We start from the raw sequence: 12,717 nt of genomic DNA, 5'->3' as shown, positions 1-12,717 counted from the left end.
TGGCTGGGCTCGCTCCTCTGCTTAACGGGCCTTTATTTTATATACGTCTTGGGGCACATTTCACAGGAACCAGAGAAGTTTTAGCATCTGTGCAGTGAAATTGCTGATAATTGAATTAATTGGCAGGCCTGATCCTGCCCAGTCATCCGTGTGCCCACCCCATGAAGAGGGACCCCGATGGGCTTTGTCTCTGCCCTCAAGTTTATAACTCAACGAGCTTCTCTGAGATGCATTAAAAGTGTGATGGAGAGGAAGGGGCGAAGGGTGAGGACAGGGACGCAGCTTTTAATGGGCGTTGTAAATCCTATAGAAAGCATATATGGAGTGTCAAGGGAAAAGCCAGACCTGGCCCGGGGGGGGGGGCTGGGGGCTGCGGACCGGGGGGTGCGGGGTTGGGGGCAGCAGGTGTTAACAGAGCACAGCTTGGCAGGGGCAGGATGAAATGCTGCTTTCCGACCAGTGAATTAATTGCCCCGGTGTGTCACTCTCTTATGTTTAACCCGGGGGGAAATAGATGCCTCTCTGCAAAATCTGGGTTTCCGCTGGCTTCGGTTGCCTCTGCCCAGGTACCTGCCCGGTTTCTCTGAGTCAGTGGGGTTTTGTCCGTGTTATCTTCCTCGGCCGCAGGCTTTCCCCCCCTATTTCATTGAGCTCACCTCCCTTTGCCTCCCCGCAGAATGAGGAAGGCACTGAGGAGGCTCAGGAGTCCGAGGACGACTTCGAAGAGATGAACCTCTCGCTCCTCTCCGCACGCAACTTCCCCCGCAAGGCCAGCCAGACCAGCATCTTCCTCCAGGAGTGGGACATCCCCTTCGAGCAGCTTGAGATCGGCGAGCTCATCGGCAAGGGCCGCTTCGGGCAGGTCTTTCACGGGCGCTGGCACGGGGAGGTGGCCATCCGTCTCATCGACATTGAGCGGGACAACGAGGACCAGCTGAAGGCCTTCAAGAGGGAGGTGATGGCGTACCGGCAGACCCGGCACGAGAACGTGGTGCTCTTCATGGGAGCTTGCATGAGCCCTCCCCACCTCGCCATCATCACCAGGTAAGCTCCCACGCCTCGTGCTCAGCCGGAATAATTTTTTTCTTTCCAAAACACCTTTCTGGAGTCAAATGTTATGGGGAGGTGAGGCTGGCCGTGCCTCCCTGCCCTAGCAAAGGGATGTTCTCCATCTGCTCTGATTTATGCTGCGAAGTAGATAGCAAACCCGTTTAAGTGAGTCCAGGCAGATTCATGTCCTGTAGCAGTGGAACTTGGGACAAGAATGGTTTGTTGTAAGCAGGAGGGATGTAACCTGGTGGGATTGGCAGCGTCTGTTCCAGGGTTTTATTTTTTTATGTGGTGCCCTGGTTAGGTCCTTGGATGGGTGATGGGGTCTGGATGCTGCTCGAGCACTGCCACAGCGTAGAAAAGCCTGTAATTGCATAAAGCCAAGCGCAAACACCGGGTTCCACAAATAACTTGGTGCTGTGAAAACAGCTCTGGTGTCAGAAGGCTCAGCGGGGTGCAGGCGTTAGGTCCAATGGTCTGTGAAACGGCCAGGAGGGCAGCAGAGGTGGGAAAACTGGGGGCTTGCAAGGAGAGCTGGGGCTCCAGGAGGCTGGACCCTGTCCGGGGGCATCTTCCCGCTCCTGGGAATGTGGGAAACTGCAAGATAAGTCACGGTCTCCTTTCCCAAAGCTGTTGTCTCTTTTACACCCAAAATCGGGTATGGGACTAATAAGAGTGAGTTTGGGATGGGGTCAGGGGAGGGGGATTGGGGGCTTGAAGAGCTGCTGGCTGGTGATGCTCGGGGACGTTGCAGCAAGGTGCAGGAACGAGACTGCTGGAGGGGGCTGCTTGCAGCTGGTTGGGAAGCAAGCTGGGATTTGGGGTGTCCCAAACCACCTCGGAACGCCTCGATCTCAAGGAATTGCCACGCACCCGCCGTCACCCGCACGCCAGGTGGGAAAGGCAGCAGCGAGCATCCCGGCATACTCCTTGCATGGGCGGGCAATCGCAAAATCCCTGCTGGCCTCGAGACGGAGAGGCTGCAGCAAATATGAATGAATGAAATATGAATGGAATACATTTATTTCTGAGTATTCAGTTATTTCCCTCAGCTCTAGAGCATGCGTTCAGCCGCGGGGCTCGATGTGGTGCTGCTTTGCATCCTGCCACGGGTTACCTTCTCTAGGTGAAGTTTCCCCAAGGTGAGGTTGAATTTTCAGCCTCCTCCTGGCAGCGTTTCAAAAAGCCTGCGCTGAAACGGCAACGCTTCCGACAGCCATTTAGCGGTGAAATATTGCATCATCCCTTCCTAACGTCACCTTGAAAGCGGCACCTCCCGCCCCTGGGGCAGTTCTGTGGGTGCTGGGGTGTGGGGGCTTTGCTTTGCTCCCCCTCTTGCTCAACAGCAAAGGATTTCAACCCAAATTTGTGGCTCCTCATGCCATGGGTTGCTCCCTGCCCCGGTGGGTTCATGGGGTGCACTCGGCTCGGGGGGTGCATCCTCCGGAGAATGGGTGACTCCGAACAGGGGCTGGCTCTCCCCAGCTTGGGGACTGGAAAAAATATGCTTTTTATTTTGGACCAAAAAATAGTCATCTGAGAAAATTCAGCAGCATTTCAGATCTCCATCTATTAGCTAGCTTCAGGCCAAAAGCTTTTTTGAAAAGTGTGCAAACACACATGTCGATTGATGCGTCAGAAACCCCGTCCGTGTGTTACACCGGGCAGTGTTGCCGCCTCTGCCCAGAGGAAAACAGCGTCTCTGTCCCGCTCCGCGATCCCTCTGCAGCCCCTCTTTGCTCAGCTTTTCAATCCTATTCAATATCGAAACCTGGGCAATATATTCTTTTTTTTTTTTTTTTTTAGCTACAAAGTGTTTTCTATTCTAATGCCTCTTTATATAAAACCATAAAGGTGCCATTTTTGACAGCTTGACAAAATAAATATGTGCGCTGCAGTAGCTTGATGCATTAATATGAGGGCTGCGAAGCGTGCTGCTCGCTTTGCTTTTCTTCCCAGCTGTGCTCGATCCCTTTTTTTAAGGTCAAAGTACAGCTTTATTGGATTGCCCTAAATATAACCTGTGCTTGCAACGTCTCCCAGCATTGCCCGCTCTTTGCCTACAACTGGCAATCCGCTTTCAGCCGTATTCTTCGAAGGCTGAATCAACATCGGGAAGGTTTTTCAGTTGCAACTGGAAACCTCTTTGCTTTTCTCCTGTTGGGATTTCTGCGGTGCGATCGGCTTGTGGCCGGGGCTGGCGGCGGGCTGGCTGTGAAGATGCAGGAAAAGCGAGGAGGAGGAGGATGGAATCTTTGGGAAGCCCAGGACTGCATGAATGAACATCCCTTAGCTCAGAGGTTATTTCCAGACACAATTTATTCTCCTTTGAGGCTTCCCATGGGGGTCTGTGTTGCTGGTGCTTCCCCAGGAGGCACCTCTGGGGCTCTCGGGGCAAAAGCATCCCTTGCGTTTCCCGGGGCGACAGCACAGGGATGCTCCCTTGCCCTCGTGCCTGCCAAGTCCTTGTCTGCTCTATCTTTGGTTGAACGTTTTTGGCGGCTTCTTGGGGCATCTCTGATCATCTCCTGCAGGGAAAAGCCTTCTCGCTTCTCCGTCCTGTGCATGTTTCCTTATCTGACCCCACTTCTTGGAAGAGTCAGGTCTTTCCTAAGGGATACGAGCCCTGGGGACCCTTCTGCCATGGCACAGATGGGAGCTGCTGCCTGGGTGTTGTAGGGAATGAGTCTGGGAAGAGGAAAGTGTGGCACAAGCTGGACTGGGAATGGTCCAGGCTACTGGGAACGGTTGAAGATACTGGGAATGGTCCAGGATGTGGCACTGGGGAGGCAGGAGGATGGTTGACCCTGCGCAGGGGAGAGCATTGCTCTTCAAACAGGATTTTTCTGAAGCAACTCAGGTTCTCCCCCTGGGTTTACAGGAATAACTTTAAATCAGGCTTTGGTTGGAGCAGGGGAAAATTGGTCCCAGCTGTCTGATGGGGCTAATTACAGACACAAACCCAGGAGGTCCACATTTCCTCACCCGTTCCTCCCCGCACCCATCCCCGGAGCTGAACCTGTGTGCAGAAGAGGCCCCTTTTCTTCTGGGTGCCCAGAGGTTGTCACTCAAGGACGTGTTTTCCACCAAGAAAGAAAAAAAAAGAGCAATTTCTTGTAGCTGTTAAAGAAATCTCCATTTTTCTGCTGGCACGTCGGAAGCAGCTGCCGGTCGCTGGAAGGGGCTTTACCATGCCGTGCTGCCCGGCGCTGCCGGAGAGGGGTTATTTATAGACGAGTTAATTTTTACTTTTTCACATCCCTACGTTTTCCTTCCTGCCCACTTGTGTTATTGAAGGATCGTCTCATTAGCAGAAAGAAATCCGCCCCTCCGAACACTGTGGCTCACGGGCAAAATCTGGGAGGGCTGCGAGTGCCTGGCAGGGCTGCAGGGGAAACTGAGGCAGCGGCTCGATGCTTTGGGTTACTGCTCTGGGGTCCTCAGCACGAGAAGGACATGGAGCTGTTGGAGCGAGTCCAGAGGAGGCCATGGAGATGATGCGAGGGCTGGAGCACCTCTGCGATGGAGACAGGCTGAGAGAGTTGGGGTGGTTCAGCCTGGAGAAGAGAAGGCTCCAGGGAGACCTTAGAGCCCCTTCCAGTCCCCAAAGGGGACTTATAAGAGAGATGAGGACAGACTTCTTGGTAGTGTTTGTTGTGATAGGACAAGGGGTAACGGTTTTAAACTAAGAGAGGGGAGATTTAGATTGGACATAAGGAATTGTTCACCCTGAGGGTGGTGAAACACCGGCACAGGTTGCCCAGAAGGGTGGTGGGTGCCCCATCCCTGCAAACATTGAAGGTTAGGTTGGACGGGGCTCTGAGCGACCTGATGGAGTTGAAGATGTCCCTGCTCATGGCAGGAGGGTGGATGAGATGGCCTTTAAAGGTCCCGTCCAACCCAAACCATTCTAGGAGTCTTGAGCTGTCTCTTAACGGTAGCATCTGGGTGGGAAAGGAGGAAATTCAGCATCTTTTGGCAACGGGAGGTGGTGACACCAAAGAGTGCTTCCATCAGAGCCGCTAATAGACTTTCTCTTGGGTAATGAGCGGTGGGGACAGTTAACATTCATCTTAATTAGTCCTGAGCAAGAGCGAATGTGAGCCTTGGAGCTTTGAATGCTGCATAGTGGATAGCACAAAACGGTATCGAAGTCTTCGTCCCAGTGGAAATGAAAGGACTGACAAAATGTCATTTGTGCTGCATACGGGCAAATGACGAGTTGGTTTTGCCGGCGTTGAATGAGACAAAGCCAGCCTGGGGAAGCTCACGTCAGCTCCTTGGGGGTCCTGGTCCTGGCCCCTGTCAGCGGCAGCACAGGGAGGGGAGGTAAAGCCTCAACCACCCGGGAGGTCCTTCAAAGGACAAAGTCTCACGGTTTTCTAATGCTATTAAAACGGCTCGAGCCACCCACGAAGGTAATGGGTTGCAGAAACTAGCAGGTTTTAGGATTCTGGGTGTTCCTTCTGGGGCAAAAAAAAAAAAAAAAAAAGAAAGAAAGAAAAGAGAAAAAGTGATTTTAATGCTTATTGATCCTTCCTAAGGCTCCTGGATCTCCTCGAGTCTGAAATGGAGGTGGGGGGATCAGCACGCTGGGTGCAGCTTTCTGGGGGGGCACCAATGGCTTTTGGTGGGTGTGAACGTTGTTTGCAAGAAAGGAGTGAGGTTAGCAGGTCTGAAAAGCAGGAGAGAGGAAGTTTGAGCCGGAGTTTGCCCATGCTTTGAGCTCCTGCTGACTTGCGTGGGGGATTTGGTGCAGCTTTTCTGAGAAGGTTACTTGTTTTTTTTCAGTTAAAAGCTCAAATGTGGCACTAGGAGCCCGTGCAAAGACCCTGGGGTTTGCACCCTGAGATGCTTCTGGCCAGGTTTTGGCCCCTCTCTGGTCACGGTGCAATGCCAGAGCGACTCCGGGTTTACAGGGCGCAACCGGGAGCCAGCTCGATAGCTGCTGGTGAGCCCACGTGTGGCCGTGATTTATGGCCGCAACGTGTCGGGAAGACCAAGGAGAACATTGAAGAACATTAGGAATTAAGTTTGACCATGGCAGGACTATATAAGGAGAATTAATTTGTCGAAGGTGCCTTTCAGCAGAGGAACTGCTGCCGGGGAGGGAGCATCTCCCAAACCCTTCCCTGGAGCTGGTGGGGTGCTGGGTGCCAAGGACGAACATAAACCCAGGCACCTCTTCTCACGTGAGATGCCAAAGATGAAAACAGAGTTTGCTCTTTCTTCCTCCGGGGCAAAGCAAATAGGCTTTAATAACGGGGAACACGTTACCTGCCATGAACGAACAGGGAAGGGGGGGAGCGAGGGATGGGAAGAACGTCGGAGATGCTGCGGCTCTGTCTTACAGGATAACTTCCTCGCGCCGCGTGGGCTAAATGTTGGGCTTCGTTTTGGTTTTGTAATTTATTTCTCCGCTGGCTTTTAGCAATGCCTGATGCTTGGTTCTGCTGCCGGGAGGAATGTGCCCGGCTCCTCGCAGGGGATCCTCTCCCATCCCCAGACCCCGTTCTCTGCGGGCACGGGGAGCTCTGGGCAAAGCTCAGCTTTAAACACACGGCTTTTCCAAACCTCTCCCCGTGCCAAACCTCCTGACATTTACAGCGTCCTAGCTCAGCTGCGTAGGATTTGGGGCTTGTATATCTTAATTCTTAGGGAGCTGGGGGCCGAGTGGATATTTAACGTGATTTGAAGGATGGGAGTGAACGGGGAAGGGTGTAAAACATCGCGCTTAGGACAAAACAGATCGGGGCTGCTTGGTTTTTTCCTCCGTGGGGCCAGGGCAGGCTGTGCAAACCTGTGCATGCTGCTTGCAGCCAGCCCGTTGTTCTCTCCAGGGAGCAATGTTGGCCATTTGGTCTTTAATAAACAGCAAATTAGCTTTTTCTCCTCATTACAACCCACCCATTTCAATATACATTCTCTCAACCTTCTTTCCTGCCCCGGAAAGTTAAGCAGGAGCTTTAATTCCCCCTCAACCAGAGGGAAACTGAGGCACAGAGCTGCCACGTTGTTTTTCTCCGTGCCAGGCTGGAGCCACGCATCCCGGTGCCGGGCATTTGCCGAGATGCCTTTCCATGAGGTCCTGCCTCCCCTAACCCTCCCCACGTGGAGCGACCCACTTTGGGAGCCAAAGCATCGCCTCCTGCCCTGCTTCCCGCTTGTTTTCCCTCCTCTTACTTTCTGCTGCGTTTTCCCTTTCCTAGCCGTTAAATAATGGAGCTCGTAGATCATATAATAAATAGGTATCGACTTGATGCCACAGGCTGGATCAGAATTGATTGACCCGTGGGAATACACTCCTTCGCAATCAATAAGAGGCCATCAGGCTGGATAAATCTTGATAATGGCTGACAACAGGAAAGTCGATACGTGTATTAATATATACGTTAATCGAGTATATATCTTCTGCCTGGAGACAGCGTCGCTTTTGGCAGCTCGTGGGGCGGGATGGGTTGGGGAGGAAACTGAAATATCCGGAGTAAAGAGGATGGCAGGGATGGGGAAAGGCAGCGGCTTGATTCTCTGCGAGGGTGTTTGCTGCTGAAAGAAGAGCTGACTGCTTCACCGCTGGCTGGGCTTCTCTTACCCATTGCAGCACCAAATCCCTGCCGGCGGCTGTTCGTCAGCGCCGCCTTAACGTGCTTCCTCTGGCAGGGGGGTGGGGGGGGGCGATGCTCGAGGGGAAAGTTCTCCTTTGTATTTTAAAAGTGTTTCAAAATGCCATAATATTTCTATTTTGGCCGTCACTTCTTGGGGAAAGTACTTAACGCAGCAGGACTCGGCGCTGAAGCGCTTTCCTAGAGAGGAAGGGATTTAAGCGGGTGTTTAAGGGAAAGCCTGTGATTAAGTGCCCTGCTGAGAGCTGGTCCCACCAAGTCTTTCCGCCGGTGCCAGCTCTTCCCTTCGCTATCGAGTGACATCTCAGCACGATTCCGTATTTTTTTCTGAGCATCCCCAATGCCGGGGGATGCTCTTGGGGTCGGGGAGGGTTGTTTGGCTGGGGCAGGTCGCGAAGGACCCGTGTGCTGGCATCTTCCTGCCTGGCCAAAGAGGATGCTGCCCAGGGTGATAGATCCTTTCTGTGACAGCATGACTAATTTTTTATTAATAATAATAATAATAATCACTATTCCAAAGTGGAGTTGGGTTCTAGTAAAGCAGCTGTCTCGATCAAAAGACTTGCTTCTTCCTTCTCTTCAAAAAGAAGGTCATTTGTGGGTTTTTTAAAATTTCTCTTCCTTCCTGACGTTCAAAATAGCGGAAGGATCACGGCACAGAGAATACATTAGGCTCCTTCAAAGGCAAGGAGAGGTCAGAGCCCCTTCGCGCAGCCGGCCCTCTCGGAGCCGATTATCAGCGCACCCTTTCAAAAGGCAGCAAGTGCCACCTGAAGCATCAAGTATTTTCGGATGACTTGTTTGCAGCCAGGGCTTTAGATAAGCTGCTGGGGCTCGCGGCTGCTTTGCATTCACCTGTCTCTTAGCTCTTTTCCCTGCAGCTGTAGAATAGCTCGTCTCCTCTGACACTATCTCCTTCAAATAAAAATGCATGGAGCTTGCTTTTTCTAAATAACTTGGGTTTTTTCCGAAGCTGTGATGGAGTTGGAGCTACTTTTCGGGAAGGCTGATTCCCCTCCTCCTCCTCTTCCTCCAGCCCTTCCGGTTTGGCTGCGCTGGCTGTAGTTATCTCGCGTGCCAGCTGCTGGGAGGAGAATTTTGCTTCCTAAGTAATATCCATCAAAGGATGGCGCTTCCATCGGGCGGAGATAGCGAGCGTGGGACAAGGGGAGCATCGCCTCTTCAGGGCTTTTCTATTTCTCTGTGTTAATTTTGCTCCTCCGTGCAAAGTGGGAGCCACATCGCTGTGAGCTGTGGGCTGGGGACTTGGCCAAAAATGTTGCTCGTGGCAGGTAATGAATTCCCTGCCTCCCCGTTGGGGTTGGTTTTGGGGGGAGACTTCTGTCAGGGTTCAATTTGGAGGTGGAGCTTGACGGGCAAAGTATTTTCACCCCCGAGCGATGCGCCTGGAGGGACCGGGCTCTGATGGATGCTGATGCTCGGCATCAGGTCTGCAGGCTCCTGGTCCAGTGTTTCATGGCACTGTGCTGCTGCAAAGCTTTGGGCTGCTGTTTTCCGCCCTGCTCGTGGTCCAGCGAGGATGGGTGGTGTTTCTCCGGGGCCTGGGGGATGTATATATCTATATATAGGTGTGGGGTCCGACACGTGCCAGCTTTCTCCTTAGTCTGAGACCTAACAAACTCATTGCAGCTCATGTCAGCGTGACCCTGGTTGTCCCAGCTGGCTGTCCCCGCTCTCCTTGGGGTGGCATTCGGCTGCAGAGGGCTTGGGGAGCCGGATGGTGCCACTGCTCCGCTTCGCTCGTGCCGGCACAGCAGGGAGAGCGTGCGTCAAGGGTGCGATATTTCTTATCGATTTTGAGGAAAACAAAGCCTAGGGATAAAAATTAACCCAAACCTCTCCCTTTGCTAGCCTTCCAGCCTTGTTTAATTTTCCGTTTTGGGAAACACAGTTGTGGCTGTCTTGTTTCAAAGGCACAATTGCCAGACATCGGTAAAAGAGAAAAACAAGCCAATATATGGAAAGAGCTTGAAAACTTCCCGACTAACTCAGGCACGTGCGGGCGTGTGCAGCGCTCGTTCCTCCCCTCCCTGCCGCGGCTGGTCCTGCTCAAATGAAATCAAATAAGTCCCAGCTCAGCGGCTCTGGTTGCTGCGGCCGTATCTTTCTTAATATTCCCCAGAGATTTCTTTTTTTCTGTGAAATACTAAAAAATCAGTCAACTGGTGGGGGTTGTGGAAGCATCCGGGCAGCCCCTCCTCTGCTCTGTCTTTCCTCAAGCACAGATGTAACCTGCTAGCAGAGGTATTTTTATATTAAAGTACTTCTTATTAATTCCCACTCTCTCTCCTTCTGTGTCTCCCCTGGGTGCATAGTGCTGGCTGTCACCATGGTATCTGAGCTGGTTCCCCATAAATCAATATACCAGCAAGTAATGAGCTTCCTGGGGTCTGGCATTTATCACTTTGGGGTGTTCAAATGATCCCGTTTAATTTAATGGGCATTTATGTGGATGGTTGGGCAGAGGGAAGAGAAGCACAAAACAGCGGTAAGTAACGGCATCGCGACCTGCACGCAGCTGCCGTACCCTCCGCTCTGAATTTATTCCTAAGCAGGAGCCGGGCTCGGAGCTTCAATGCTATAGAGGTGATGGCCATCAACGTAGAGGTGATGGCTATCAATACTGCAAGGAGGGGGGGGAACCCCGACGGGTGGGAGATGGATGAGGCTGTTTTCCCATCAAATGGCAAAAAATATCAAGAGGCAGCGCTCCAGCTTTTCCTCACTCATCCCTCCCAAATTGTTCCTCTGCAAGTCGCTTTGGCTCTGCTCCCGTTGCTGATGTCTTCAGCCCACGCTGGCGAAATGCAGAGTGTTTATAAAGCAATTTGGGATTTGGCTTGCTTGGCTGAACACTTCAAAAACTCGTTTTGAATAGAGACTTGCATCTGCAGCGGGATGGGGCCACGGGGCCGGGACTTTCGAAGGCAGGGGTAAGGCTGTGCCGTGGGTTGAGGTGCGCTCCTGGGTGCTGGGGCCCCCAGGACGGACCTCTGCACCTCCCCGAGCTGCTCGTTCGGGCTGTCCCGGCTGCCCCTCGGCTCTGGCTGGGGTTTGGTCACCGCAGGGCGCCGGGGCACGTGTCACCAACCTCTGCGCTCTGCCGACGGGTGGGATGGAGAGGTTTAGGAGGAGAAGACAAGTATTTGTTTATGAATACGTACTTCAGCGGTGAATAAGCCAGGATCCGTCTGAAGACACAAATCGTCTGCTTTTGTTTCTGGTGTCAAGCGTAGGCAGTCTCTGGCCTTGTGATCCACAGCGTCGCTCGCTCACAGCCGGCTGGGTACCTCAACGCCTCGGCTCAGCGTAGACCTCTTCAAGTGGAAAGGCAGAAGATGACGCGCGTGCCCCGGGAGCCGCGCTTTGTGCCCGTCGCTCCTGCCCGAATGCGGAACGATTGACGGCAGGCGAGGAACGAGAAGCAGCAAAATTGTTGAGCTCTGCCATGAAAAGGTTGTGCAGGTGGTGGTTGAATGGGCTCAGGTGCTGCATAATAGGTATCAACCCGGCTTTATCTCTGCGTTGGCAGCTCCTTATCCAGCAAGAAAACTCTAACGAATACCGGTGTGGCGCTTGCTAGTTGAATTTGTTCGGAGGAGTCATTCATCGAGGGGAGGAGAGAGGCACCTGGGCTGCCTTCAGGCTCTCCCGGGGTCTGAGGAGTGGTGGTGGCACGTCCCGTGCCCGCGGTGCTTCACCACGTGCAGGTCCCACCACCCCGGGTGTGAGCGGTGGCTGGTCTCCTCGCGTCTGGGCTTGCGCCAGGTGCGTCCGCTGTCTCCTTTAACGCCGTCCCTCGGTAAATGAAGTGGAGAGACGGGAATCTCATTAGTAAAGGGCTGTGAGCTCCGCTCCCGGGGTTATCTCAGCGGTTCAGATATAGGCAGAAATTTGAGGAGCTTTTTCTCTAAATGACCGTTTTCCAGGAAAACAGCTGATCTTAACTCACTTTAGGGCTGAAATCAACACCCCACCCCCCCCCTTCCAGCACTAATCTATTCATTGCATTTGCAACGTCGATTCACGGCTAACGCAGACCACGAGCAGCTTTCTGGAATGGTTTTCTCCAGGGGAAAACAAGCGTTTGCTGGGGAACGGGGAGGGCTGGGGGAACTCCTTCCTGTGCGGGCAGGTCATGGAAGTGGCAGAAAGCCTGTTGCATCGCAGAGCTGGAGTCTTTACAGGTTTATTTAACAAATTAGTGAAAAAAGACTTCACACTGGAATGGTGGTCCGTCGTTACTTTGCACCCTTTAATTCCAGTTGCAGAAACCCGCGGGTCATCTTTATCACTTATTTCCGAGCAGCAGTTCGAGTGCTTGGATCCTAATCTTCAGACAAATTCGTATTTCCCCATGACTGCAGCCAAACTATTGCAGAAGATAGGAAGCGGCTGGTTTAGTTGGAGGAAGATGGTGTTTGTAATTGCGGGTGCCTCGGGTTTGCAGTCCAGTCGATGTGCCCAGGGACGTGCCGAGACACCTGAGCAAGGAAAAGCGTTCCTGAGGAGGCGGTCGCATGGGTACGAAGATGCCCTGAACTCCCTGCCATGGCTTGCTCACACCCAGCGAGGCCATTCCCAACCCGACCTGCAACAAAGTGCTCTGAAGGATGCTGTTGTCTTTCCAAAACCGGTGAGATATGGGCCCGGCCCCATTCCTGCTTCGCTGCTGGACCTGAAAATTGTGCTCTCTGCCCGTGGAGGGACACGGAGCTTTCGGCTTAGGAGCAGGAGGGTCCTTTGTATCCGTGAGCTTCTGAAGAAGCGAGCAAGGTTTAATCCCAATAAGCGCTATCTCGATCCCAATCAGTTTAATCCCCCAAAGAGCTGCCGAGAGCTCAGCTTCCTCTGCTTTCTGGATCACGTTTTAATTGCTCACGAGGACCTTGTTAGCATCCAGGCAATGGCCTTGGCCAGGGGACGTGCGGTAGTGATGGGGGAACGGTGACCACCCCACGGTTTGGGGGGATTGCCGTTGTTTTCGATGTCCCCGAGGAAAACGCGGTGCAGCCCTCCTGGG

At 53.0% G+C, this 12,717-nt stretch overlaps 1 protein-coding gene across 3 annotated transcripts in view; it reads left to right on the top strand.

The window, feature by feature from the left end:
* The window catches only part of KSR2 (kinase suppressor of ras 2), an 85,428-nt gene that overhangs the window by 54,012 nt on the left and 18,699 nt on the right, over window positions 1–12,717 (top strand). For all 3 annotated transcript variants that reach the window (XM_075769595.1, XM_075769593.1, XM_075769594.1), the window contains one exon: window positions 677–1,044. In XM_075769595.1, coding sequence (XP_075625710.1) covers window positions 677–1,044 — 368 coding nt within the window. The remainder of the gene's footprint in view (window positions 1–676; window positions 1,045–12,717) is intronic.

Source organism: Balearica regulorum, chromosome 17 (genome assembly GCF_011004875.1).
Source record: "Balearica regulorum gibbericeps isolate bBalReg1 chromosome 17, bBalReg1.pri, whole genome shotgun sequence".
NCBI lineage: Eukaryota > Metazoa > Chordata > Aves > Gruiformes > Gruidae > Balearica > Balearica regulorum.
The sequence above is the reverse complement of the archived record's forward strand: the minus strand, read 5'-3'. Positions and strand labels throughout refer to the sequence as shown.